The 25,817-nt window shown below is 38.7% G+C and overlaps 1 protein-coding gene across 3 annotated transcripts in view; it reads left to right on the forward strand.

Annotated features, from left to right (window-relative positions):
* Positions 1-25,817, forward strand: part of tub (TUB bipartite transcription factor) — a 57,849-nt gene that overhangs the window by 29,336 nt on the left and 2,696 nt on the right. For 2 of the 3 annotated variants that reach the window (XM_026167365.1, XM_026167384.1), the window contains exons 2-11: positions 8,481-8,532; positions 12,987-13,149; positions 15,687-15,824; positions 17,813-17,968; positions 18,775-18,896; positions 20,642-20,833; positions 21,013-21,125; positions 24,132-24,246; positions 25,032-25,130; positions 25,259-25,430. In XM_026167365.1, coding sequence (XP_026023150.1) covers positions 8,481-8,532; positions 12,987-13,149; positions 15,687-15,824; positions 17,813-17,968; positions 18,775-18,896; positions 20,642-20,833; positions 21,013-21,125; positions 24,132-24,246; positions 25,032-25,130; positions 25,259-25,430 — 1,322 coding nt within the window. The remainder of the gene's footprint in view (positions 1-8,480; positions 8,533-12,986; positions 13,150-15,686; positions 15,825-17,812; positions 17,969-18,774; positions 18,897-20,641; positions 20,834-21,012; positions 21,126-24,131; positions 24,247-25,031; positions 25,131-25,258; positions 25,431-25,817) is intronic. The other variant, XM_026167375.1, reaches the window with a different exon arrangement.

A 25,817-nucleotide genomic window follows, 5' to 3' on the forward strand; every position in this document is an offset into this window, starting at 1 on the left:
AGAAATAACCAATTTAGTAGAGCAAGACATGGTGTCCTATACCACAAAAGTACTTAAAAGCTTTATTATTTACATTCCCACCTGCAAGGTCAATCTACATCTGCACAACGCTCATGAGATTAATTTTCCAGAATTTCATGCATTTCGCCATGCAAATGACAAAAATAATCTTGCTTTTGTGTCTCCATAATGGATTGCCTGTAGTGTTGCACACTGCAGATTCATCAGCCAATTACTGTCACATATTTTAAACCTGATGATGCATGCAAAACTATTTTAAAAATATGAGGGTCTCATAACTTCTATTCTGTTCTCCATCCAGTCCTACATTCAACAGCAGCTAAGGCGTCATTCAGTTTATTTATTTATTTTAAAAAAAGACTGAAAATAGGCAAGCTATTGTTTCAACGAAAATCAGAATCCTGGGCAGTGTACCATGGTATGTTGGTACAGATGATTTGAACCCAGCTGATTTATTGGCAGCCGATATTATCTTGCCACTCTATCAGTATTGACATGTTTAATGGTTAATAAATGAAAAGAAGAAGAAAGACCCTTCAAACATGTAATGAGCGCTTACATTGCATTGTCTGTTCACCAGAGTGCACTCTGCAACTTGCCCGTTTGCTACAGCTGATCCGAGCAGAGCCTAAAGGAGTAAATAAATAACTACAAATGACAAATGTTAGAGAAATCTGTTTATGTTTTGTGCATCTGAAAGAAAAGAATATTGTCCCGATATATCAGAATGTTTGATTTGGAAATCACCAGATATCTGTATTGATATTTGTCTCAAAAATCCTGTATTGGTCGGGCTCGACAGATGATTTCGGCACTACTTCCACAATGTTAGCAACAGTACTTTACAGCATAAATATGTAAATAGCATACATTTGATTTCAGACGCAATTAATTCTGATGAATCTAGGTTTTCTTTATTCATCAGATAGAGCTAAGGTGCCTTTTTCCACCTTAGTATTGAATCAGTCCAGCAGCCAGTCTGTCAGTTTAAAAACCACAATAAAAATACTGAATTTATATGGCAACAAAGACTTTGCAAACTTGCATGCAAGTATTCAGGGATAACCTTTTCATTTCCTTTCAAAAATTGCTGAGGTGCTTTTTTTGCACCTTAGTTTTAAATGATATTTTATAGGTTTTGTAGAGGTGATTTATTGCAATGGATAGGCCCGGATGTCAGTGCTTTACCTGGTCAGTATGCACTACAGAGGTGTGTTAAAGAATGACCAGGCTCTCCACATAATAATGAGATGTTTGACCTGCACTACAAAAGCACGTGTTCGTGCCATTATCTTTCAGTCTGATGCCTATTCACACTTGATCAATAGACACGGAGTGCTTTGTTTGTCTGTATGTCTGACAGCATGTGGGAGGTAAATACTTTTTTATTGCATCTGTGTGGGCATTTGTCATCAAACTAGAGTCGGTGGCACAGCGCTATCAGTTTATTGAATGATTTTACATGGTCCACATTCAAGACTCCACTAACATGATTCTGACACATGAATGAAGCGTGTAAAAAGGTAAAAAGGTTCATCATAAAGGAACATTAGTTTATGCCCAATTACTCTATTGTACCTTCATGCAGCCAGTCATAGTGGGTGATGGAAAGAATTTTGTTGAAGTTTCTGGTAAGCAATCTGAGAGATTGGTTAGGGAAAAAACGAGACGAAAGATTTAAACTGAAATACAGGATTGCATGTGCTTTTAAATGTTGTAACTAAAAAATAATTTCTACTGAAGAAGAGATCAACCAAATTATGCAAATATACGTGCCTCATCATTAGTTGTGTGTCAGGAAAACTGGACATTTTAAAAATTTACAATTAAAAATGAAAAAAGTGCGATATTTAGTCAGAATGTGGGTAATGTTACTGTCACAGTAGGGAAAATAGTGGTGCAGACCTCGACAAGAACCAAATTATTGGGACCGTGTGCAATGAATGACGATTCGAAGATGGGTGGGATCCAGGTCTGCGGCCAATTGCAGCCATCTATCTATCTATTGTGAAAAGTGAAATGACCTAAAAAGCACTAAACTGTAACCTTTTACATACACAGAAATTCACATGAACTACTTGCATTCAGAGTCTGGGCAGAACCTCATAGATTTGCAAACTGACTCAGATCAATTGCAACATGTTTGCAATCTGTGCTTATAAATGGGAAGCCAGTTATTTACAAACCTTCAAATCTGTCTGAGAGTGATTGCAGCCAGTTTGTGTCAGACATGTTTAGAGAGAGGTTGTTTCCCACCAGGGGATGTGCACAATTGCCTTGCAATGGAAAGTGGTCGTCCAGACGTTGAGGGTGTTGCACACTCAAAAAATGCAAACAGATTCAGTGTAGTCACAGAGCAACAACAGATTTTTTCTTTCCCTTTTTAGTATTATTAAAGCCATTAGAGACATTTCGAGGAATTTTGAAACACAGTATTGACTGTTATCACAAGGCCAGAGTGTAATCGAAAGCTCCAGCAAAACTTTACTTCTTCTTGATCAAAAATGTCAATCAGAAAGACGCTGATTTTGTGTAACCTTTCAACAGAAACAAACTTTATAACCATGTAATGATAGTCGTAGTCATACTTTGAAAAATGCTGCAGGGTCATTTCTATGACAAACTGAACTTGCTCCTGCTACAGGGTCTCCAGGTTGGGAGAGATTAAAAGGAAGCTTGAATAAAGTGACAGAAGAAGTATGTTTTTATGTTTATAACACAAAGCGATTTCAATCACAAGAGTGGAACGCCAAATCTGAGCTTTGATTCATCAAACATCAGAAGCACATTTTTCTCTCTATCCTTCATCCTCTTCTCTTCTACTCTTCTACTTTAGCTCATTCTCTCAAGCTGTGCTGCAGGAAATCTCCGATTGCCCTTGAATTAGGAGCCGTGGATGTTTGTTAGAGGTCTCTTAGACGCCTGTCCAAGAGCTGAAGGAACAATCAGTGAGCCTGTGGTCAGTGATTAAAAGCTCTTGTGGTAAAGAAAATAAATAAAAAGTAGAACCAGCTAATCACTGGTGCTGAATGAATCCCGTAGCTTTGTTAGTAGGAGCTACTATTTTATTTACTTTAATAAATTATTGGTATTGGAGAGTATTGGAGAGCAGAGGAAAAGGAAGCACAGCAGGAGTAACAAGTTAACTTGAGTGGGGTTTGATCTTCTCCAGCAGTACGTATGAAGTCCTGATGCCTGTCTAAAATTTGCCTCAAATTTGCACAGTGTTAAAAATGTGTGATTAAAAAATCATCCTGTCGCTGTCTTGGAGAAAAACGTTTTACAAGAGCACAAATGAAAGGAAAGGTCAAACAGAATTTAAGTGCTGTTGGCCGGCTATGAGAAACAATGTTTAACAATGTTACCGAGAAATCTGGCATCTGTCAAATTATAACTTTGTTTGTAGAACACAAATTGTCACAAATACATTCATAATTGGATCTGTTGTCATTTTGCTTTTCTTGATCTGTAGTTGTTTACTCTAGTTACGTAGTGCTTTATGTAACAGGGGGATGGACGGACTACAACACTGACACAAGCATTGCGGGTTGCTTTAAATTAAAAGCTGTCGAATCATAAACAGGCAGTCTACAGTTAATTGCTGTATAAATGCTAAGTTTATGACCTGAATTATAAAACATGCAACTTCACGTTCCTCGCAAAAGGAAAGTTTTTTTTTAGCTTTATCTAAAAAAAAAAGCACTGTCACATCATGTGGACTTAATTTCAAAGAATCATCAGATTAAAAAAACAACAACTAATGGACACATTTTAAAATATGTGGCTGAATATAAAGTGTTACATTGCATCTTCCTCCAGACCCATGGCATACGTCCATACAATAGTCAAATAGCTCTTCTATTCTGAAGCCCTCCCGAAGGACCAAGCTCCTCATGCTATCTCTAAGGCTGAGCCCAGTCTCTCTATGGCGGCAGCTCATTTCTGCCACTTGTATCTGCATTCTCATCCTTTCACTCACTACTTTAAAGCTTGTAAATATAGGTGAGCGTGGGAACGTATATCGATCCAGATACTGACAGCTTCACTTTCAGCTAGAGCTCGTTTTTCACCACATCATTGCTGATGGCACACTAATCTGTCTGTTCTGGGTACACGAGACATGAAAACTAGCTGTATTCATTTACAAAAATATTAGGAACCTTAACCAAGAAGTTCGTAGACCCCCTTTTGGCTGCAGTTATAATTTCAAGTCTTTTCCAAGATTTACAAACCTCGATCATTGTTCGATTTAACAGAGAGCATCAGTGAGCTTCTATCTTCAGGTTTCTTTACAGATGTGCAGTGCTGTGTAAGTCTGGGCTTTGGTTGTAAGTTTCACAACAGTGTTATGATAAGAGAACTTGGAGTTTTCTTTAAGTACTCCATTTTACTCAATTCATTCTATGCTGTCAGCCTCTCTAAGCCTTCTGTGGAGAAGTAGAGCATCTCAATGCTGCCAGCCCAATGCTGCATCCAAGGAATGGTGTTAGCCAGAACATAAATCCTGTTGGTTAAACTGTTGGGTCCTTGTTTACCTCACAGACCAAGGATATTTGTGATCAGTTACAAAGTTTGTTTCTATAGTCACAAATCCAGGAAAATATGTATTTATAGTCTTGGTCTTTGTCTGGATGTCTGTACAACCTCTCTTGTGTCTCTTAGGTCATGTTTTGGAATTTCTTGGATTCAACTTGTTTTCTGTTAAGGATTTTTGCACCTTGTGGAGTATGGCTTCCTGCCTTAGTTCCACATTCAGCTGCATTTTTTCCTGAACGTTGACAAGAAACTAACTGCAAATGGTCACAGACTTCATCCCCATCTTAGAAGCAACCATTTCAAAGGCAACAAACTCAAAAGTTAATCGCACAGTTTTGATTGTGCCGTGGCTTCCAACCATTAGCGTGACTGTAGCATAAACAGGGTTCACCACACTGACAGTGCAACAAGTGTCAAAGCAAAGATAATATAGTTTCATAAAAGAGTTCAGCTTTAAAGTAAAGAATATAAAGTAAACTTGTTAAGTAGATTTCTTAACAAAAGCTTCCACTTTGTTATAATGGGCCTTTCACATTGATCTTCAGGGAAAACTGCAATACGAAACATCCATTTAAAATCTAATTTACAGCACAACAAATTTCTGATATTGATCATTTTTGCTACTGACAATAAGGGAGAGGAATAGGAAAGTGATGACTTGCAAGTAACCTCATTCTTCTGTATCTCCACAGTATTGCGTAACCTCCTCATACTTGTGTAACAATGCTCTCCACATTTTAACAAGCACTCCTCCTTTTTTCCCCTCCCTAAATGTCGAGTATAATCATGATAAGTGAGAAGTCAGCTGTTTGATATGAACAGCCTGTCACTTAGTGTATTAGCTCGTTAATAGCATTTGAATCGGTTTTGTTTCCGATTACTAAAGTAATACACATTGTTCAAATAAACATCGCCTTCCCTAACGTAATTATTACCTGGCAATTATTTTTTCTACTTTTGGTCAGTCATTACTTTAAGCTCTAAATCATGATGTGTATTGCCAACTATTCGTAGTATGAAATGTTATCAGGCTGATTAGCAAAGACTAATCGGAAGCTTCAGTCCTCTTATCATCTTATCAACAGTCTTTTCATTTTAAACACTTGATTGTGATTGAAGTGGGTTATTTAAAGATGAGTAAGTGGTTATTGGAGTATTGGTGGTAGATATGATATTAATAAGGTTTATGTCCATCCTCTTCCAATTATCTTTATCGGGGCTATGGAGTCAGGGCGTAGAAAGGTTTATATATTTGCAGACAAAGTGATCGTGCATATTCTTTAATCTAAAATTAACAATGCAGGCGTGTATTTTGTGCTTTAGAACGACACAATATCCCAGGGTGCCCATGCTATGCTGACCTTTAGGCATTTGCAGATGGCAGTATGTCATTATGTCACGTCAAATATTGCTCAAGTGAACAGTGGCGTTCGTGCAGACAGAGATACAGTATACGCCGGCTCTGCTGAGGATAGCTGACTGTTCAGCAAAGCATGCTCAGAGAATCGTTGGTGCAGGACGAGGTCAGGCGAGTGTGTAGGTTATTGTGTGGTGTGTTCTTGCAGTGAGCTTGTGCGACTTCCTTTTGTCCTTAGGGTCTATTTGCATTGCATCAGATACCAAATTCGTTGCAAAGGACACAGGAATGCTTTTGAGAGATATAAAACATTTCAGTGAGCATGGGGATAATAGCATCCTCTAAAAGACCAACACAATACCCTGGTGAAAGGCTCATCTACTAATTGGACTGTGACTAAAATACTGTAGCTAATATGGAGACTTCTTTATCTAGTTTGTGGTGATACAGGCAACACAAAGCCTTTCACTTTATTGAAGTCATTTAGTAGATTCCATTAGTGTCCAGCTTCCAGCAAAGCTTCTGGATTGCCAGAAGCTATCGACGGCAGACACATGCAGCAAGAGACGTTTCAGTGATTGTCTCCACTGTGAACAATGTGGTCAGTGTACCGGTGACTGCCTTATGTTACCTTTAAGGGTCAACTGGTAAACATGTAATGCTGGATCTGAAGCAATTTCTGTTTCAGTTTTATTTATGTAGCAGAAAAATCATCAATATGCCCCAAACAGCCTTTAAAACCCATCATCCTTAACTCGTCTGTTTTTACTTTTCTTGTGGCAGACGTTCCTCTCCATTTACTCAAGGATACAGTTTCTTAAGTGTTCTTAAGTTTGAGCCATGGATTCAACAAATATCCACAGAAATGTTGTTTGCTTCAGTAGCACTTAATCTTTGTTGACTGAGCGGAGTAGCTGTGTGTATGTGCGTTCAGTCGCTCAAGCTGTGTTATGCTTCCTCGTCACAAAACATTTAAAGCTTTGCTACTGCTAATTAATTTATGGAGATTATATTGGACTTTTGCCATTTATATTCTGTCCATTGCTAGGAAAATCAAAATGCATCATCAACATCACTTTGAACAATATTCAAATGACACCTCTGTTTATGTTTTTGCTGTATTCGCTGAGAGACTATCTGACAGCTTTCTAATAACTCCCCTGACAGTTATTATTGTATGGAACCTTTTTGAAAAGTGATTTAAGTGCTTAGTATGCTGTTATTTAACTTCTGCATGGTGTATCACGATAAACCACCCAGAGGATATAAGTATCTTTATCTAAAATGCTATGACACTGTTAACTCAGCAGAGCCATCTCCTTTATACTCGTGTTGCTGACGGGTGCATTGTTACTATGCTTTGTATCTGAAATATTGTTTTCATGTACTCTACACATTCTCATTTGGGCCGTGTATCTGCAGCAGATACAGTTCTGTGAAAAAGAAAGATTTCACAGTACTCTTTCCAGTTCTGTGAAACATTAAGTACACTGCATGATTTAGTAGCTTGTAGAGCCACCTTTGGCAGCGGTTACTTGAAGTAATTGTTTTCAGAATCAGAATCAGAATCAGAATACTTTATTGATCCCTGGGGGAAATTATTTATTTATTTGTGTTTGACTTTATCAGTCTCTCTCATGATTGTGGAGGAATCTGTCCCACTCTTCTTTCTATCATAGCTTCACTTAATTTGCATTTAAATATATTTGTTTATGCATGGCTGTCTTAAGGTCTGACCACAGCATTTCAATCGGGGGCTGGACTTTGACTGGAACATTGTATCACCTTGATTCTTTTCTTTTTTAGCCATTCTGTTGTAGATGTACTTCTGTACTTTGGGGCATTATCCTGTTAGATGGCCTAATTTGGGCCAAGCTTTTGTTATTGGACAGATGGCCTCACATTTGACTTTTGTTATACAGAGCAATTCGTGGTTGACTCAATGACTGAAAAGGTGCCCAGACCCTGTGGCTGCAAAACAAGCTCAATATCAGAGTATTGCTAAAACCTCTTCTTTAAGAGGTGCTTGAAGTTGCTGATGATCAATTAATCAAATGTATTTGATTAGCAGAGTATACTTAGTTTTTCCTAAGTCCTGTCAAAGCTTTCTTTTCCACGTGACTGTAAGTGAAAGCAGTTTTCAATAACAAAAAATGTATGCATTATTTTTGTATCCTTCTCTGGTAAATGGTGCCCAAAGCATAATAATTATTTACATGAATGATTAGATTTTACTTTTCAGAGAATAATGACTTGTATTATGTATTTTTATTGTGAAGAAGTAATCACAGCAGAGAGGATGATATAGCTCATGATGTGAAAACAAAATACCTCGAGGCAGAAACACAGTCATTGTTTTGTGAAATTTGCGAGAAGCTTCATTAACATATAGTGTTTTATTAGGTAACAAGCTAAGACTTTAAGATTTCATGTATATAATGTTCTTCGAAATTCCAGGGAAACAATTTAATTGACTTAAGTAATGTCATTATTCTATTACAGATATAACAAAGAGCTGAAGAGCAGTTTAACCTAATCACTCCTCTTTCTTTGCTCTTTCTTAAAGCACTTTAGATGATGAGGGCACCAACCTCCGCCAGCAGAAACTGGACAGACAGGTAAGACTTTTGTGCCTTTTACTGTACTGATAAAAGAGTCACACCAAGGCTAAATCAATTACGGGAGGGCAATTTTTCGTGACACTAACTTCTGCTGCTGCATCAAGGGACCACAAATAGCCAGCTAGAACTTCTTATTTCTCTAAGTGGTATTCTATTAGTTCTCCCTTGTTGGTACCAGGCTGGGCCCAGTTTTGATCGACTTGAACAAAGTGCTGGAAACATTCCTCAAAGATTTTGGTCTATACTGATATGAGAGCGTCACACAGTTGCTGAAGATTTATCAACTGCATATCCATGATGTGACTCTCCCATTCCACCACATCCCAAAGGTGTGCTGTTGAACTCTGAATACAGTGAACTCATTGTCATGTTCAAGAAACTAATCTGAGATGATATGAGCTTTGTGCCAGAACACGGGTACACTGTGGACATAAAGTGAGGGACATATGTAAACCCCAGAGATGGTTGTGTAGGAAAGTCCCACTAAATCAGCATTTAGTGAAATACTCAGAGTAGACCTTTCAGGCACAAGCAGCCATGATATGTTCAGTCATTTTAATCCCCTTTTCCCCCATTCTGATGCTTTGTTTGAACTTAACTTTCTTTTAATGCACGGTGCTTTAAGTGCAATATAGATTCTGTGCAGTTTTATACATGCAAACTAGCTGTACCTCATAAACACTACACAAGGAAAGTTACATCAGCACAAACTGTGTGCAGTGTGTATTTGTTTAGTAAGAGGAAAAATGTATAATTATGTTTTCATACTTGGCCTAATGTGCTTCTGACGTTGTTTTATACTGCTAGAATTGCAGTTTAAATTAGATAACCAGTTGGTCCATTCATCACCAAGAATATTAAATTAGCGACATTAATTTCACAAACTAGGGGGTTTCCACATTTCCTTCATAAGGCTGTGGGTCAGTGACAGACATGAACATGCTGAGTGTACTATAATGTTAAATGGAAATTGTTTAAAGTTTCAAAAATCTAATGTGCCAAACAGCAAAAAAACCCGTCATCACCGAGAGCCCTAAGTATACTAATTCTAAATTTACATGATTCGAAGTTTTCTGCAGCATTGCTCTGTTGTTCTGTACCAGTGTTGCCCTTTGTTGTTTCCCCCCCCACCAGTTGTTCTGTGATAATGTCTCTGACCGAAGTAGGTCAGTTCTGTACAGAAGAAAAAAGAAATGACACATCAAATGCACCCTTTTATGTGAGCGCGCACACAGCCTGAAGCAGAAAGCCTGGGTTAACAGAGAAAGTTGATAACCACCTTTGTGATACCCATTATCTCTCACTGGGGTTTTAGGTTTTGTTAAGCCAGCTTGCTCAAAGAACTTACTTCGCAGCACGGCCCTCGGGATCCTTAAGTCAAAGTGATGTTTGGCCATTTCACACCCTGCTAACTAATACTGCCGTTGCCATTGTTTGTTGTCAGCAGCACTGTATCCAAACAAAACAAACACTCAGGCTGCAGTTGAAGCATTTTCAGCTCTTATCTATGCGTAGTGCAGTCTGCTGCTTCTGACGTCCTGCTATTTTCCTGAAGTGGATAATGTAAGTGGAGTGCTTCAAACGGGTTCTCGTTCCCTTGTCAGAGCAGCAGAAGCTTGCGGAAGCTTGTCATAGTTCATCAGTGGGTATAAGGTTTTATGTGTTCTGATTCACTCTGAAGTAAACTGCTTTTTATTCATGTGTGACTAAATGAATGAATGAATGAATAAAGAATACAATTCCTAATGTCACTCAGTTGAGGGCTTCAGGCACGTAAGCATCATTAAACAAATTGTTATTGATTGAAACATCGTGTAGAGGCTGTCTCATTTATCCAGGGAAGGAGAAAATTTCTGGACTTGTTTTTGGTCCTTGCCTTTCGCCTCTCATGCTAGAGGCTTCCTCAGTGCCTGCAGCTGGTGTGCAGCTCCAGGTATTCATTTAAGGCTACCAGCGAGTTATCGTTCGCACAAAATTCACACAAATAACCGCGTGAATGAAGGCAAAACCGTGTGTGGGGAGCGTTGCCAGGACTGTTTCGTAATTTGCTGACAGGCGTTGTTGTAAATCACATTTCCTGTTTAGAGATGGTATTTCCATTTTAACACGGGTGGCTTTTTTCCTCTCCTCTCTCAAACCATGGCTGTCCAAATTGTGTACATTGCTGCTCACAGGAGAGTGCCCCCAATCCTTTTGATGCAGGTGTTCGCTGTATATATTTCTGTGCACCCTTTGCCGCATTAGGCTGCATATATAACATTGCTCAGGTTGTGTTTAAGTGTTTTATCCTCTAGCCGTGTGTCTCAGGAACTTCAGTTGGGGGAAAAGCCTTTTAAGTTACTCAAACACTCTAGCCACAAGCAGAATGACAATGTTGTTATGCCTGCTTTTTTCTTCTTTTTTGATGTTGTTGTGTTGTTTTTCCATAAATCTCTTTGACTTGATGTTCTTTGACTTAATGAAGGCCCAGATGGGATAGCCACAGGTTTTAAGTGCTTTCTTCAGACGTCTGTGCTCCTTTGTTCCCTGTGCCTCTCCAGTTCTAGGGAACTGTGGCAGTCCAAATGTAGGTACTGGTCTGTGTGTGTAAAAAATATGAACTAAAATAAGCAATTTGTTTTACCTGACATCCTCCCCTGTGAACTTCATATTGCAGTCACAGTGAACTGATAATTCTGCAATGACTTCTTCTTAAGTTTAGATTCTGACCCATACTTTCCCCATGTAGCGATTACAATGGCTGACACTAGTGAAGCCTTGGCATGGCCATGCTTTTATCTGTAGAAACAAATTTTTCATAGGTGGTTGTAAAGCAGAGTTCAAACAGATCTCATCATGGATAACGAGCAGAAACGTGTAGTTAACAAGCAGAACCCGCCGCATAAGGAATACGCAACACTCCTTTGAGGACAGATACACGATTTAAGAAAGGTGAAAGAAGTCTGTGTGATGTCAGATTGCTCCGATATGGGAATAGAGCACCTAAGGTCTGCCTGTATTTCAGTAATTTTCAGCAATTTTGAAGTCACCTAAAGTGAATTGTAGCCTGCTGTGCACTACATGAGAAAAAAAGAAAAATCCGACATGCTGGGGACATATTAGGGGAAGAGATAGAAGCATGCACAATATTGTGTTTTTCAAACCTTTTATGCGAAAGTTTGTTAAGTGCTTTATCCACAGGTGAGACCATTAATCATTAAATAAATTCACTGTGTAAAATGCCTCTGCTAGCTTAACCACCACTGCCTTGGAAAAGAAGTGAGCTTTGCAGGACACAGCGCTCCACTGCTCTGCAGTCTGAAGTTTCCACTAATAGAAACCTTTTTAATATTTGATGAGCTCTGGTTTGAAGACTTGCATAGAGCTGACAGTTGGGCCAAATGAATAGCTTTATTCAGCCTCTGGTCATACTGGTTTAGGCAGCACACTGTTAGATGTCCAGCACTGATCTTTCTATGCTCTTTTATAATCTCTGTCATATCTGCCAAGTACTGTAAAAGGGAATGAAGGTATATATTTCTGTCTTTGTGGTGCTCTTAATCAGCAGCTGAATCTTTACAAAACCGTCAACTGAGGTAATTTTGATTTATATTGCAGTAGCAAGGACCTCAACTTTAAATGTCGATGGCAAATGTTTTTGTTTATGAAGCAACAGGCTAGGCCGGAGGCTGCGGTTTGAGGAAGGCCTCATCGAGCTCCCAGGCCTGGCATATCTCTGATGACTTCGAATGAGGTTGACAAGCAGAGAAAAAGCAGAGGGAGGGTGGGTCGCAGAAATGAGAACAAATGGATGTGTGGCACAAGTAGACATTTATAGACGTATGGCCGGAAGAGGAGTGTTTGGAGTTGTGGTCCAGCTCCTGAAACTCAGATAAATTATCTCACTACAAATTCGATATGGCAATAATAGCTCTTACTGAATCACTGGCGCCAATATTGATATGTCTATGTGCCTACTCTAAATGGATTTCCCTCGCCAATTGAAATCACTACTTAATGACTCCTTGTGGTGGTGCTTATTAAATGAATGAGGGTAAAGTGAACGGAAGTAACTGGTAAAAAAAAAGAAAGATGACGCTCAGCAGGGAAAATGGCGGAAAGCAGGGAAAGAAAATGAAAGCTAATGAATTGAAATGGCGCATTGTTAAATTTCACTACTAATGATGACGCAAACACATTGAGACCATGATGGACTGACAAAACATATCATTCCTGCTTTTTGCCTTCGGTTCTTTTTTCTTGACACCAATTTAATAATGAATTGCAAATGATAATCTTCTACTGAAACGATTATCTACCACTTTCAGACATGGCATGCTGGTACTCAGTCACGGTAAACATGGCGGCATTTGGTCTCTAATGTCATTACTTCAGTGAAGATCAGTAAAGATAGTGACTTTTTCTATTTGTTGAAACTCTACCTTTATTTTTCCATTTGCTTGAAATGTCAGCGAGCACTCCTTGAACAGAAGCAGAAGAAGAAGAGGCAAGAGCCCCTGATGGTCCAGTCTAATGTGGATGGGAGATCACGGACCCGTCGGGCCAAGCAAAGTGAGGAACAGGCTCCACTGGTGGAATCCTACCTCAGCAGCAACAGCAGCACTATCTACCATGGTAAAGCTTGCACTCCTCTCTGGCTGTGTTGATTCAGAAAGCTTAAACAGAGAATTAAAGAAAAACATCAGCTGAAGAAATAAAGAAGTCGCACTGTTCGTTTAATAAGTCTTTCTTATTTATAAAGGGTGTTTGTTCTTCCTGACATCCCAATTAGAACTATAAACCAGACATGAAACCGTTTTTTAAATGATTAGTGTTGCATAGCTGTAAAATTTACAGCTTTAAATAAGACATCATGTAGAGGGAATACAACACACTGCATCATCTACTGCAGTGCTGCAAATCAAACCACACAGGAGCAGAAACTGTGTTCCCTTTCAGTCGATTCGAAGTACTACACGTAATGTGGGATATCACAGCCCCGCAAGTCTTGGATGAAGACCTCTTCTGTTCACTGCTTTAAGGCACATGACTTGTGATGACATAGGTGCACGTGGGGCTGTACATATACACCGTGTTATCACATACACCCCTTATTTCTTACGTTCTTTACCTTGCCAAGAAAACCTCTGCTGAGTCGGGCTAGCTAGCTACTGCTAGTTAGCTCTGCTGTCTGTGGCTTGAAGTTAGCTTAACTGCGCCTGATTGTGTTAGCCTCCACTGGTCAGTTGGTGCATAGGCTGTCCACAGAGCACTCATTTTGAGTTTTCTTGTGCAGTAATATTGCTTTGGATTTTGGTATGAGTAACCAAAACCAAAGCAAGTAAAGCAGAAATTTTCTGTTCACTACTGTCCCCAGGGGACAGTGGGGATTGTCCACGCTATAAGAATGTTTACTGAAACCAAAGCCTGTGCGTTTTGTCACCAAAGGTGCACGGGATTCCACCAGAGGAATAGCAAACTTATGGGCCCTTTTTAAATTAAATAATTTTTAAATTAATTTTTGTGCTGCAGCTAGTTGGTCCATCATCTGGTCTGTCTATCGTTTGGACGTTACATCCCCTTCAGTTGCTCGTTAAGAACTAAGGTGCTGATTGTCCAACTTGTCCTCTAATTAATGTATATTTATGTATGTTCATATGTCCCATGCTGTGTGTGCTGTACTGAGTGAACTGACTGAAACAGAATGAGTAGATATGTTAAGCGGAACAAGGTACAACACAAGGTTGCCGCTTGCCTGGCTCACTGAAGAGCAGCTATTAAACTGAGGGATGACCACGACGAATGCATCCAGCCTCTCCGATCATCTAACTGGTGCCTGATTTTAAAACCTGATCATGCTTTTGAGGTTGTAGTGCCCAAAATGTGGAACACCCTTCTGAAGTCAATCAGTTTGGCTCAGTCTGTTATTTGTTTTAAGCGAATGCTGAAACTCATTTTCATAGGTTAGGGTTTCCTTTATCCGTTCCCCTTCATTTCATTCATGTACACGTATCATCAGTGTGCAGCTTTTATTCGAACTGTGAAGCACTTTGTAACTTGATGTTTTGAAAAGTGCTATATAAATAAAGTTATTATGCAATACTTTATATTTTGTACCTAGTTACTCTCCTTCAGGGAACAGAAGTTATAGACATAACCATTTGTTATATCTGGGGCCGCTGAAGTCTTCTTATTTACACACAGAGGCCAGGCAGAGCATTTTTATTTATTTAATTATTTTTTGAGGGACAGTTTCTGGGATTAAGGCCAAGAACTGTCAAATTTCCTGTAGAGAGAAGAGAAAGATGTTCCTCTGCCATATTCTTTTATTCTGATGCAAAAAAAAAAGAATAATAAACCATAACAATGCTACGGGAAAATGAATAAAAACATTCTAGCCTTCGTTCACAGTTTGCTCCACACTTTTTCTAAGCTGGAAACTCTGGACTGTAAACCTGCAGTGATTTTAGCTACAGATTTGCAGCCCAGTATTAGTCCCACATTGAGTAAAAAATTGATCTTACAGTCACTTTGATTGTGACTGTAAGATCAAATAAACACATTGAACATTTTTACTGCAATAGGTTGCTGTGAAAAAGTGTTTTCCACCTTCCTGATTTCTTATTCTATGGCATAGTTCTAGTGCACCACAAAAATGACCCAAAAACACATCGGCAAGTCCACCTCTGACTGACTAAAAAAATACAGATTAAGGTTTTTTCATGGCTTCAAAGTTGATTGATTGGGATGCTTTGGAGTGACCTTAAACAGGCCATTCATGATGTAAAATGCTCCGGTGTGGCTCAATTTAAACAATTCTGTAGAAAGGATTGCTTCATATTCCTTCACATTGATGTGAACAACTTTGTTGCAGTTCTTGCTGTCAAGTGTGGCACAGCCAGTTATTAGTTTTAGGGGTCGAATAACTTTTTTTGCATTGGGTCAGGTAGGTCTGGATAGCATTTTTCCCCTTAATAAATTAAATCCTCATTTAAAAATGGCATTTTGTATTTACTCAGGTTATGTTTATATTAAAAAATATATATCTAAAAGGGGCAAATACTTTTAAATGGTATTGTGTATTACACTAGAACATAACGTAATGTTTAATGTGAAAGACATATTTATTATAACCCATCATGTGCTTCAGTCGTGTTCATTCCTGTGTTCAGTGCAAGAAGCTGAACAGGAAGAGGTGAAGGTGATGTCGGATCCACAGCCACCACGCTCAGCCAAAAAGGGCAAAGCATCAGCCAGTTCCACTCCACAGACAGGCAGTGAAAAGAAGGAGAGGAAGGGGAAACACAAAGGTCAGTGTGCTGGTTCAAATGGTTAATTAAACTGTGTGAAAAATGGATAAACATACTGTTCTTGGGCTTTGCACATCCATTTTTAAACACCAAATAATCAGCTTTTAGAAGCAGTCCCCTGTGTGAAAAAGAGAGGAGCCAAAATCCTTACTATCCAGCAGCTTCAGCAGTCTATCCAAGCTCTGTATGCCCTCCTCAGATAACGTTTCCCCACTGACTTTTTTGAGCCACAGCTGGCAACAGCACAACTGAGTGAAACTCGGCTGCCCTCTTATCCCCTGCCATGGTGCCAAAGTCGTCAGAGCTCAGTGTCTGTGATGATGTATGACAGACTGACACACCACAAATGAAGACCTACATTAGAAGATTAAAAGAACTACAATTGCTGTCATTGTTTCCCTTAAGCTTCCATGCCGTTCAACCTTCAATGTGTGTTATTGCAGACTGAGCACAATGAAATATAATAGTTAAGGTGTTTGCCAAAAAAATGATCAACAATATCTGACTTTGGAGACATTTGGCATCTGATATACTGCAATACAGCAGATGCTTGCCTTTGGAATGACTTTGTCCCAGGAAAGTGAATTAGATTCAACTGTGGTAAAAGATTATCCAGGCCAGTAGTGCCAGATTCACCACTTATTGATCTGTCTCACTTCTTCTTCTGTCTCGTGCTCTGATTCGTTAAAGCATAAGCAGAAATGATGCAGTCATTAGAAAATGAGCTCTAGCAAGATCAGAGGTTGTTCATTTTCAGTTTAGATAATGAAGATATGAAAATGCAGCCTTCTACATACTTTCATAAAATAAAAATAGGATTCTTGATTTTTACACGCATATCTCTGAAGGAAAAGAAAGACATGGGAATGAATAAGAAATCAAAAGATAAGACTGACCTAATTTTGTTAAAGCAGCATGTTAATATATAACATATATACTGAGTAGAATATGCAGTCACGTCAAAATGACAGCTGTTACAGGATGTTATGCAGCTATGTACATTCATCATCAGCAAGTGTGAACATTTTTCTAAAACCAACATTTTTTGCAGTTAGTCTGGAGCTTCCGGATGTGTGTTAGCATAATGCCACCCTCTTCCCTGGGTAGACTTCCTAGAAGTTTCATCCCAAGGTCAAACTGTGCTCTTCTTGGACAAAATAAAAAAAATGTTCAAGTTCATGACATTACAATCAGAAAAAGTTTGAAAAAGCATGACTTGTTTCGAAGGGTTGCTTAGGGGAAAGCAGAACATGACAATATGGCTTAAGTTTGCATCTGAAAAAATACTACAAGACAATAGAATGGAGCACTGTCCTTTGAACAGATGAGGGCAAAGTGATGATGTTTGGTTATTATGTACAGCATGATGTTTGGAGAAAAATGAACACCTCATAACAACTGGCAGCACAGCAGTGGAGGGGAGATTTGGACAACTTGCAGTCATTTAGTTGACCGTGAATTTCTTTGTATAAGGTTTTCTAGAGTGAAATGTGAGGTCATCTGTCCAGCAGCCAAAACTTACACCCAAAATTAGTTCATGCAACAGAAGAAAAGAATTAAGGTTCTGCACAACATGATTTAAATGCAGTGGCGGGACCTTAATAGAGCTGTAAATCTGAATGCCTGCAAACTCTATGCAATATTTTCTTTTCTTTTCTTTTTTAATTTTTTTTTCATAGGACAAGTGGAGACGTGTTCTTTTTGCCTGAATGCACACTTTAGAAGTTGATTGAATATTGAAGACACAGAGCAAAACAATTACATAAAACAAAATGCCCAAAAGTGGAGAAATGGGAATGTTGTCAGATTTACTCAGGCTGTTTGACTATGTGATTAATGCACAAATTATTGCTGAATGACCTGCCCTTGTTGTACTTTGCAGTGGTTCATTTAGACTTGAATCTTACAACAGCATGAAATACTGATAGTGGAAAAGAAGTGAGTCATTCTGAAAGAGTTTGTTTTTCTTTTCTGGGATTTTGACTCAGCAGCGATCGATGGCCTGGCTTCCCAGCAGGATGACAGTCAGATCCAGATCCTGACAGTGGGTCACCCCACCTCAGAGGAGGCCGAGGCAGAGCCCGTGATGAGCTGCACTCAGTCTCAGAGTAAACAGGATCTTCGCGTGACCATGCTCAAAAAAGGTACTGACAGCGCTCAAGAAAGCTTCTGCCACTGCTTCTGCAATAGCACAACTACAAGTCCTTATTTACACCCACGGCATTCTGGTCTGCTGCTGCGTTGTGTTGGTGGGAGGATGAAAACCACTGACTCATGTTAAAAAACACACAACTCCAAATAAATAGGCCATTTTAAAATCCAGCATCTGAATGAAAAATAATATAATTATTCGTACTGTAAACACTCAGCGCTAACACACATCAATTGTTCCATACATAATTAAAACAAAAACTGTATAATCTATATGCAGCAAAGGGAAATGTGAACTGTAATTTACAATCAAATGCACTGATGCAACAGTGTAGTAGAGAGAGTTGTAATAGTGCACGTACTTCCTTGATCTATTATGACAGTTTTTCATCACAGTGTACTGTGAGAGGGAGTTGAGTGATGAGGGTTAGAGTTCAGGTGCTTAACTGGGTTTAACTTTGCAAAATTAAAAGTAAATAAAAAGATTATTTTAAGTGGCAAGAATGTTGTTTTAGCAGTCTCAGCATGAACGCTACGCTTTCTTCTTGTAAGACATCACAATGCTTTAAGTAAGATACATTTTCAGCAAGTTTTATGTGCCAAAAACTACAACAAAATTGCTCATTAAATGAGACTGTAATCAGTGAAAACACACCAGATAAAACACAGCCACAAGTGGATCAGTCTGGTAGTCTCATATTTCTGGTATTTAAGTCTGGTATTTAGCCACAGTTCCAATTTAATTTCTTTCTTTTGTTCTTTCTTCCTCTCGATCCTTCTTTCCATCCTTCCTGTGAAGGTATATCGAGCAGCATGAATTTTGATGAAGAGGAGGATGATGATGATGAAATTAGCTCCAGCTCTTCACAGCTCAACAGCAACACAAGACCAGGCTCTGCCACTAGTAAAAAGTCCAGCAAGGTAAAATTAATTTCACAGCATGAATTTGTGCTCTCTGCATGTCTTTTTGCGCAGCACCGAGCACCTTTTGACAGTAGCTAATAAAAAACAAAAATCTGCTATTTTATCACCAGTTTGGATAGTTTCCCAGCTGAAAGTAGAGTTGCAGACAATTATAGCTTAATTTAAAACAAATTAAGTATTTCCCATATGCCAGGGGTCTCAAACCTGAATACAATTAGTAGGTCATTAGCAAGACTCTATAGAACTTGACTGTATGCTGATGTGGCAATTCAGCCATTTGATTCATGTTACAGCAGCTCAAGAGTGAATGAACATGGTGCAATAAAAGTAGTTTTAGAAAACAGGTTTCAGAAACAGGTTTATTTTTTCCATGTTTTTCTAGGACCACACATTGTACTTTGCTTCTTACTAGTCTTGTGGATGCAGGTGTGCTGTCATGTTTTGGGGGGAGGACACATACAACTTCAATTTTCTTGAGGAAGACTCAATAACAGAAATGTTAACCAGCTCAAGTGATTCCTTTAAAGCTATGATTGTTCCTCAGTTGTTTTCTTACCTCAGTGAGCATTTTGCTCATTATCTGCATATTTTAAAAAATATGCAGATAATCTTTTAGATAGTGTTTGGTCATAAACTGGACCAACAGATTCTTTCAGGTAACACGAGAGTTGCAGTGCACTCGTAAGAAAGTAGCCAAAGTACAAAAATGTCTTTGTTTATAGATATAGTGTGGTGCAAAAGTCTTGAGCCACCCTTCATTTTTTTGCAATCTTTGCTTCCAAGAAGCTAGAGTTTCTAGTTTTTTGTTTTTAACGTGGTATTGGGCCATAGTGCCCTAGCCTTTCATCTTTTCTTTGGATATTAACTGCTTTTTGCTAATGTTCTGTACAGTCCTTGTACCTGACCATTATCAGAGGTTTTTTTTCCCTTTTTTGTTGAGCCGTTTAAGCCTGGCCTATGAATCATTCAAGCATAAAACTCAAGGGATTAACCAGTGTTGTATTCACACATAAAAGACAACTTAGCAAAGATCCAATTCTGAAATGTCACGTCTTTAAGATATGGGGGGAAAAACAGAAAAGGCATGTCACAGGACAGAGATACATCTGGCCCTTTAGTTGATCCACTTTTTGTTCACTGAACCATCATCAGAAATAGTCTCAGTGGATATGTGGCTTTCAAGAAGCCATTCTTATGGAAGGGAAACAAGGAGAAAAGATTGAGGTATCCCAAAGTACACAAGAATTGTACTGAGTATCAGTGGCAAAATGTCTTATGGAGTTAAAAATAGAAATTTGCATCTGCAGCATATATGGAGGAGTTCAGGAAAGAGGGGGTCTAGTCAAAACTGAACAGTAGCATTAGATGTTGATTCCATATGTTATACCATCTGGAAAGCGTCTGATTGGCAATGACTTCCTTTTTAAGTGCAAACACACTGCGAATGCAGTAAAAGTATAACTAGGTAGAAAAGCACAGAATGAAACACACAGTTATGGACTTCCCAGCCTTTGCTGTCTCTTTCCCCTTTTGATAACATAATTTCTCTTTGCTCTTCTTTCCACTCTAATTTTTTCCCTTCAGTCATTTCAATGTTCTGTCTCTGCTTCAGGTTCTTATTTTAGACACAGTGTGCTCATTCTTAATCCCAGTGGACAATTTGATTTCCAGACTCATTACTCTGCTTTAATGCTCATCAGTCCACCATTTCACGAGGGCTCTTGCCATATTTGATCCTACAGGAGGTGGCCTCAGCACCCACTCCACCAGTCAGTGAACCTGCCATTGATGTTGATGACCTTGAGGAGTTTTCTCTGCGCCCAGCACCGCAGGGGGTCAGAGTGAAGTGCAGAATCACCAGGGACAAAAAGGGCATGGACAGAGGCATGTATCCGACCTACTATCTCCACCTGGAGAGAGAGGATGGCAAGAAGGTGAGACGAGTCTTTAAGGTTTAAAAACATATTACACAAGATATCTGTCAGGGAATCTTTTTACAGTAAGTTGTTAACATCTGGACTCTAATCTAACTTATATATTCAAATAATGCAGCTTTGTGGTATCAAACCATGTTGATTGTCTGTAGGTGTTTGACAATATGGTTTGGTAACAGGTGTTCCTGTTAGCTGGGAGAAAGAGGAAAAAGAGTAAAACATCAAATTACCTCATCTCCATTGATCCAACTGATCTGTCTCGAGGTGGAGAGAGTTTTATTGGCAAACTGAGGTAAGTCCTCAGTGGCTTTGTTGTATTAAACACTTTAGCAGCTTACATTAGGAATTAGATATGGCATTGGCAATATTAATCTATATGGCACATTTCATTATATCTAAAGTCAATGTGCTTAACACAGAAGAAAGAAGCGCATTTAAAAAGGTACAATACCTTAAGGTAGTGAAAATAAATCTTTAAAAAACACACACAGCTATTAAGTGTAGGTCTGTGTGAGCAGCTTGTTCCAAAGAACAGGACCACAGTAACCAAACACTCCCTCAGCATACTTACATCTGAACATTTAAAAATTCTGGACCTGATGACCTGAGAGATCTGACTGGGTTATAAACAGTGAGCAAGTCAGAGATGTACTCAAGGGGCCAAACTACTAAGAGCTTTATGAACTAATAAAAAGCTTTTACAGGTAATTCTGTATTGCACTGGGAGTCTATGAAGTGACTTCAACACTGCTTGGTCAAATTTGTGCGTACCTGTAAGGACTCTGTTGCTGCATTTTGAATACGACGAGAGTCGGCCTACTGATTATTTGTGAGAGTCCTGCAAATGGAGCACCACAATAATCTAAACTAATTTCTATGAAAGCATGGACCAATTTCCCTTTGAGATAAGAATCCTCTAACTTTTCTAACATAAGAAAAGCAGTTCTTACTAACCTTATTGATGTTTTTATTAAACCTGAGATCACTGTCCAAAATGTTGCCAAGGTTTCTGACTCGCTCATTGTGCTTCAGAGGAAGGGATGATAAATATGAACATATTTTTTGACGATAATGGGTAAAACTATGTATCATCTGTATAAGAATTTCAAGATAATATTATGATTCTTTATGATAGTACCAAGAAAGAACATAAGAACATAAGAACATAAGAACACATCTAGATCCTCTTTTGGTATGATGATAGCAAATCAAGAACTTGACCTGGTAAACTAACTGAGTCATTCAGCCTTTAAATTAAAATGTCACGATCAGCAGTGTCAAAAGCAGCAGTGAGATCAAGCAGAAGTAAAACTGCAACTCTCTGTGAGTCACTATTGATCTGCAGGTCATTGATGACTTTAGCAGGAGCTGCTTCTGTGCTATGATTAGATCTGAACCCTGATTGGTACTCATCATAAATGCTGTGATTTGAAAGGCATTCATCCGGTTGTTTGTAAACATTTTTTTTTAAATATTTTGAGGAATGAAAGATTAGAAATGCCTCCATAATCATTACCAATGACTCTAAGTTGTTCTTGCTGAGTAGCAGTGTGATTACAGCACATCTGAGTGAAACAGGGAAAATTCCAGTCTGGAGAGAGCTATTGATAATATGATTTGTAAAACAACGAGACACAGATTTGAAGAGTTTGTTGGGGATGTTGTCAAGTAAAGAAGTGCAAGACTTTAACTGATGAATAATTTCTTCCAGATCAGAATACATAATCTGAGTAATTATGCTAAGTGTTGGATTTCTTATTTAACTTTTGTGCTCGAACTACTATTTCTAATCTAATTGTATTTTTTTAAAAACAAACCAAAACAAAACATGATTGACATAATCATTAGAAACAGCTTCAAGGCTCCATGGAAGCCCCTCTAGAGTTTAATCAAATATGGGCTTGTGCAACCTTTTAGTCTTTGGACCACTGGTCGATGTACCGCTCAAAGCTTTGCACTGTCCTGCTTGAATGATGGCGGTCTAAATTGGAACGAACAGTGACCTTTCATCAGTCCTTGGCCTAAATGAGATATCTAAATGAGACGGCTAAACATGTGGCTTTTAAGAAGCATTTCTAAATGGCACCACCTACACCGCACAGGTAGGTGTCAAGTCAAAGTTGTTTAAAATACACTGGACGAGTATAACCGAGAAATGCAAATGTTGTTCTCCAATATTAGATAAATGGTTATTTCATAGCTGGAATTGAGTATAGTTGGACAAATTTTCCTGCAGATTCTGTCTTTATTGCCATTTACTGGTGTGCAGTGCAAGAACTAATGACTGACAGTCTAAAAAGTGTAAGAACTAATTAATGATTGATTGAACAGCACAATACATCAAACATCAGCGCTACAGTACAGCGGAGAATATGTTTTCTAATTCCTCATTTTATAGAAAAAGGTTTCTAAGCGAAAAGCGAGTGCAACATATGAAAGTAAATGTGGTATGAGAAAAAAAGATCGAGTGGGGTAGGGAGGGAGAAGGTGGTATGAAATTAAGCAAAGGTGCTCTCGCTGGGAATCGAGTCAAGGATGTTGTATGCCATATTTTGTCAACTTTTCAGCCAGTGTTTACCTCATGTAAGAACTTGCTTAAAGACAGAGCACTAGCCACTTGCCTTGTCTGTCGGGATTTAGATTGGACCACCCACCTGCCAAAATCCAGCCAACAAGGACGAACTCGAGTGGAACACAATTATATTTGGAGGGGCATGAAGTCAAAAGCATGCAGTGGTTTGCAAACACTGTACTCTGCTTTTATTTCCCTTTCAGTTTGTATCCACAGACAGTATGTAGAAGGCTCTGGAAAAATCACTCCACTTGTGATTTTATCTGTGAACACCTTGACGATTTTATGATCTCATTCGCTACCTTAAGTCTTACTGAATTCAACATAATTCATTTTGTAAGGTGTGGTTTCAGTTGAAACTAAATGAGATGATAAAGGGAGTTATACTCCAGGGAGAGCACAAAAACACAAGTTTTACACCAGTGACAATTGTTGCAAAGGAGCTCAGGTCATATTTCAAAACTCAAGTGTCAAACCATGCGATCTGTTTTCATTATGTAATTAAACCTGGATACCTGTTATTTCCAGTTATTTGTTTTTTATATATTTAGCACATGCACACTAACATAGCGCATGTTAGTGGGCATAAGTATTATGAAAAATATAACATGTAAACATGCCAGATTATAGCAAAACTGCTAATTTACGCAGGTAGTTTGAGCCCCACCGCCGGTGTTTGTTTTAGAGAGTCATTATATTCCTTAATGTGTAATGTTTTGTTTGCAGATCAAACCTCATGGGAACTAAGTTCACTGTATATGACAACGGTCTGAACCCTATGAAGAGCACCACCAGCCTCGAAGCTAGCAACTTGCGTCAAGAGCTAGCAGCCATTTGCTATGTGAGTTCATTAAAATGCTAGACTATACTTGACTATACTTGTGTTTTCACGTTGCTGAAAAGATACAGCATTATTATTATTATTTAGATTTTGTTAGAAATATGCTGTAATACTACTGATTTAAAATAATGCATTTTTCCAGTAACCTGTTTAAAACTGCATTAGGCAGAAATGGAAAAAAAGTTGCAGCAGAATTGTGAATGGAGCAGCTCTGTCCTCCCTGTCTAAGCCCTGGCAGCAGACAACCACTGTGCATCCTTTATTTGCAGCACAAGCTGTGATTCAAGCTCTAAGTAGCTACATAAACAGGAAATTAAAATAGCCATAGTTAGCAAATATCTTAACTGTCAGCATAGTAACTGATCATCTGTTTTCATGAGAAATGTACTTATATGATCTGAAAAACCTCCCACAACAACCTCATACATGACAGTACAACGCACTGCAAAAATTCAGATGCAGTGTTTAAAATTGAGATGTGGCCATGTCTCCCTTGAAAAAGAGCGTCATGGTTAAATAAAGGTTAACTAAATGAGCTACATTTTGCCAGGTCATGGTTTAAAAATAGGTCAAAAATGAAATGACATGGACGTCAGCCGGTCGTCCTACGATGGCAGTGAGCAAAACGACAAATATTAGCTAAAGCTAAGGCTTTGAAAAGTACAGCTTTATGTAACTGCATCCAGAAATAACATTCAGTAATCCACCTTAGGATAACATTTGTTTAAGAAAGGGCATTGAGAGGTGATCTGTTTATCTTTTTTAATTCTCTTTTTTAAATGTAGGAAACCAATGTCTTAGGATTTAAAGGGCCTCGAAAAATGAGTGTCATCATTCCTGGAATGAACATGGACCACGAGAGAGTTTCTATTCGGCCACGAAATGTATGTGTTGGCCAATTTCTCAGTAGTCGCAGCTGCTCTGACCAGTTCAGCCTCTTCTAATACTTATTTAATCGATCCGATACATATGGTGTCCATGTCCAAGGCTGTTCTATTCTTCTTCATTACAGGATCATGAGTCACTGCTGGCCAGGTGGCAGAACAAGAACACAGAGAGCGTGATTGAACTTCACAACAAGACGCCTGTGTGGAACGATGACACACAGTCCTACGTGCTCAACTTCCACGGCAGAGTCACTCAGGCTTCCGTTAAGAATTTCCAAATTATTCACGACAATGACCGTAAGCTTTCGTCCACACATAACATTTCTAAATACTAAACAAAGGCTAAAGACTAAGGTCTGTTTCTGTTTTATAATCTTGTTTTACCCAATGACTGTTTGAGACAGCCACATAACCTGATACTGTGGATGCTATTAAATTAGACAGTATTATTTTACATATAGGTACTTGTCAGACAGATTTAGAATTTCTTTCAGGAGTGTTCAGGAATAGTTTTCCAGGTTTCTTGAAGGACTCTCAAAGCTCTTCTTTGAATGTTGGATGCCTTTTGTTCTGTTCTCTGTTGAGACGATCCCACACTGCTTCACTTGCTGGCATAAAATACAATTTTTTGCCCATCATACTGTGTTATATTTGACTTTTTTCATAGTTCCAAAGAAAGGAACA

This window comes from Astatotilapia calliptera, chromosome 1 (genome assembly GCF_900246225.1).
Source record: "Astatotilapia calliptera chromosome 1, fAstCal1.2, whole genome shotgun sequence".
NCBI lineage: Eukaryota > Metazoa > Chordata > Actinopteri > Cichliformes > Cichlidae > Astatotilapia > Astatotilapia calliptera.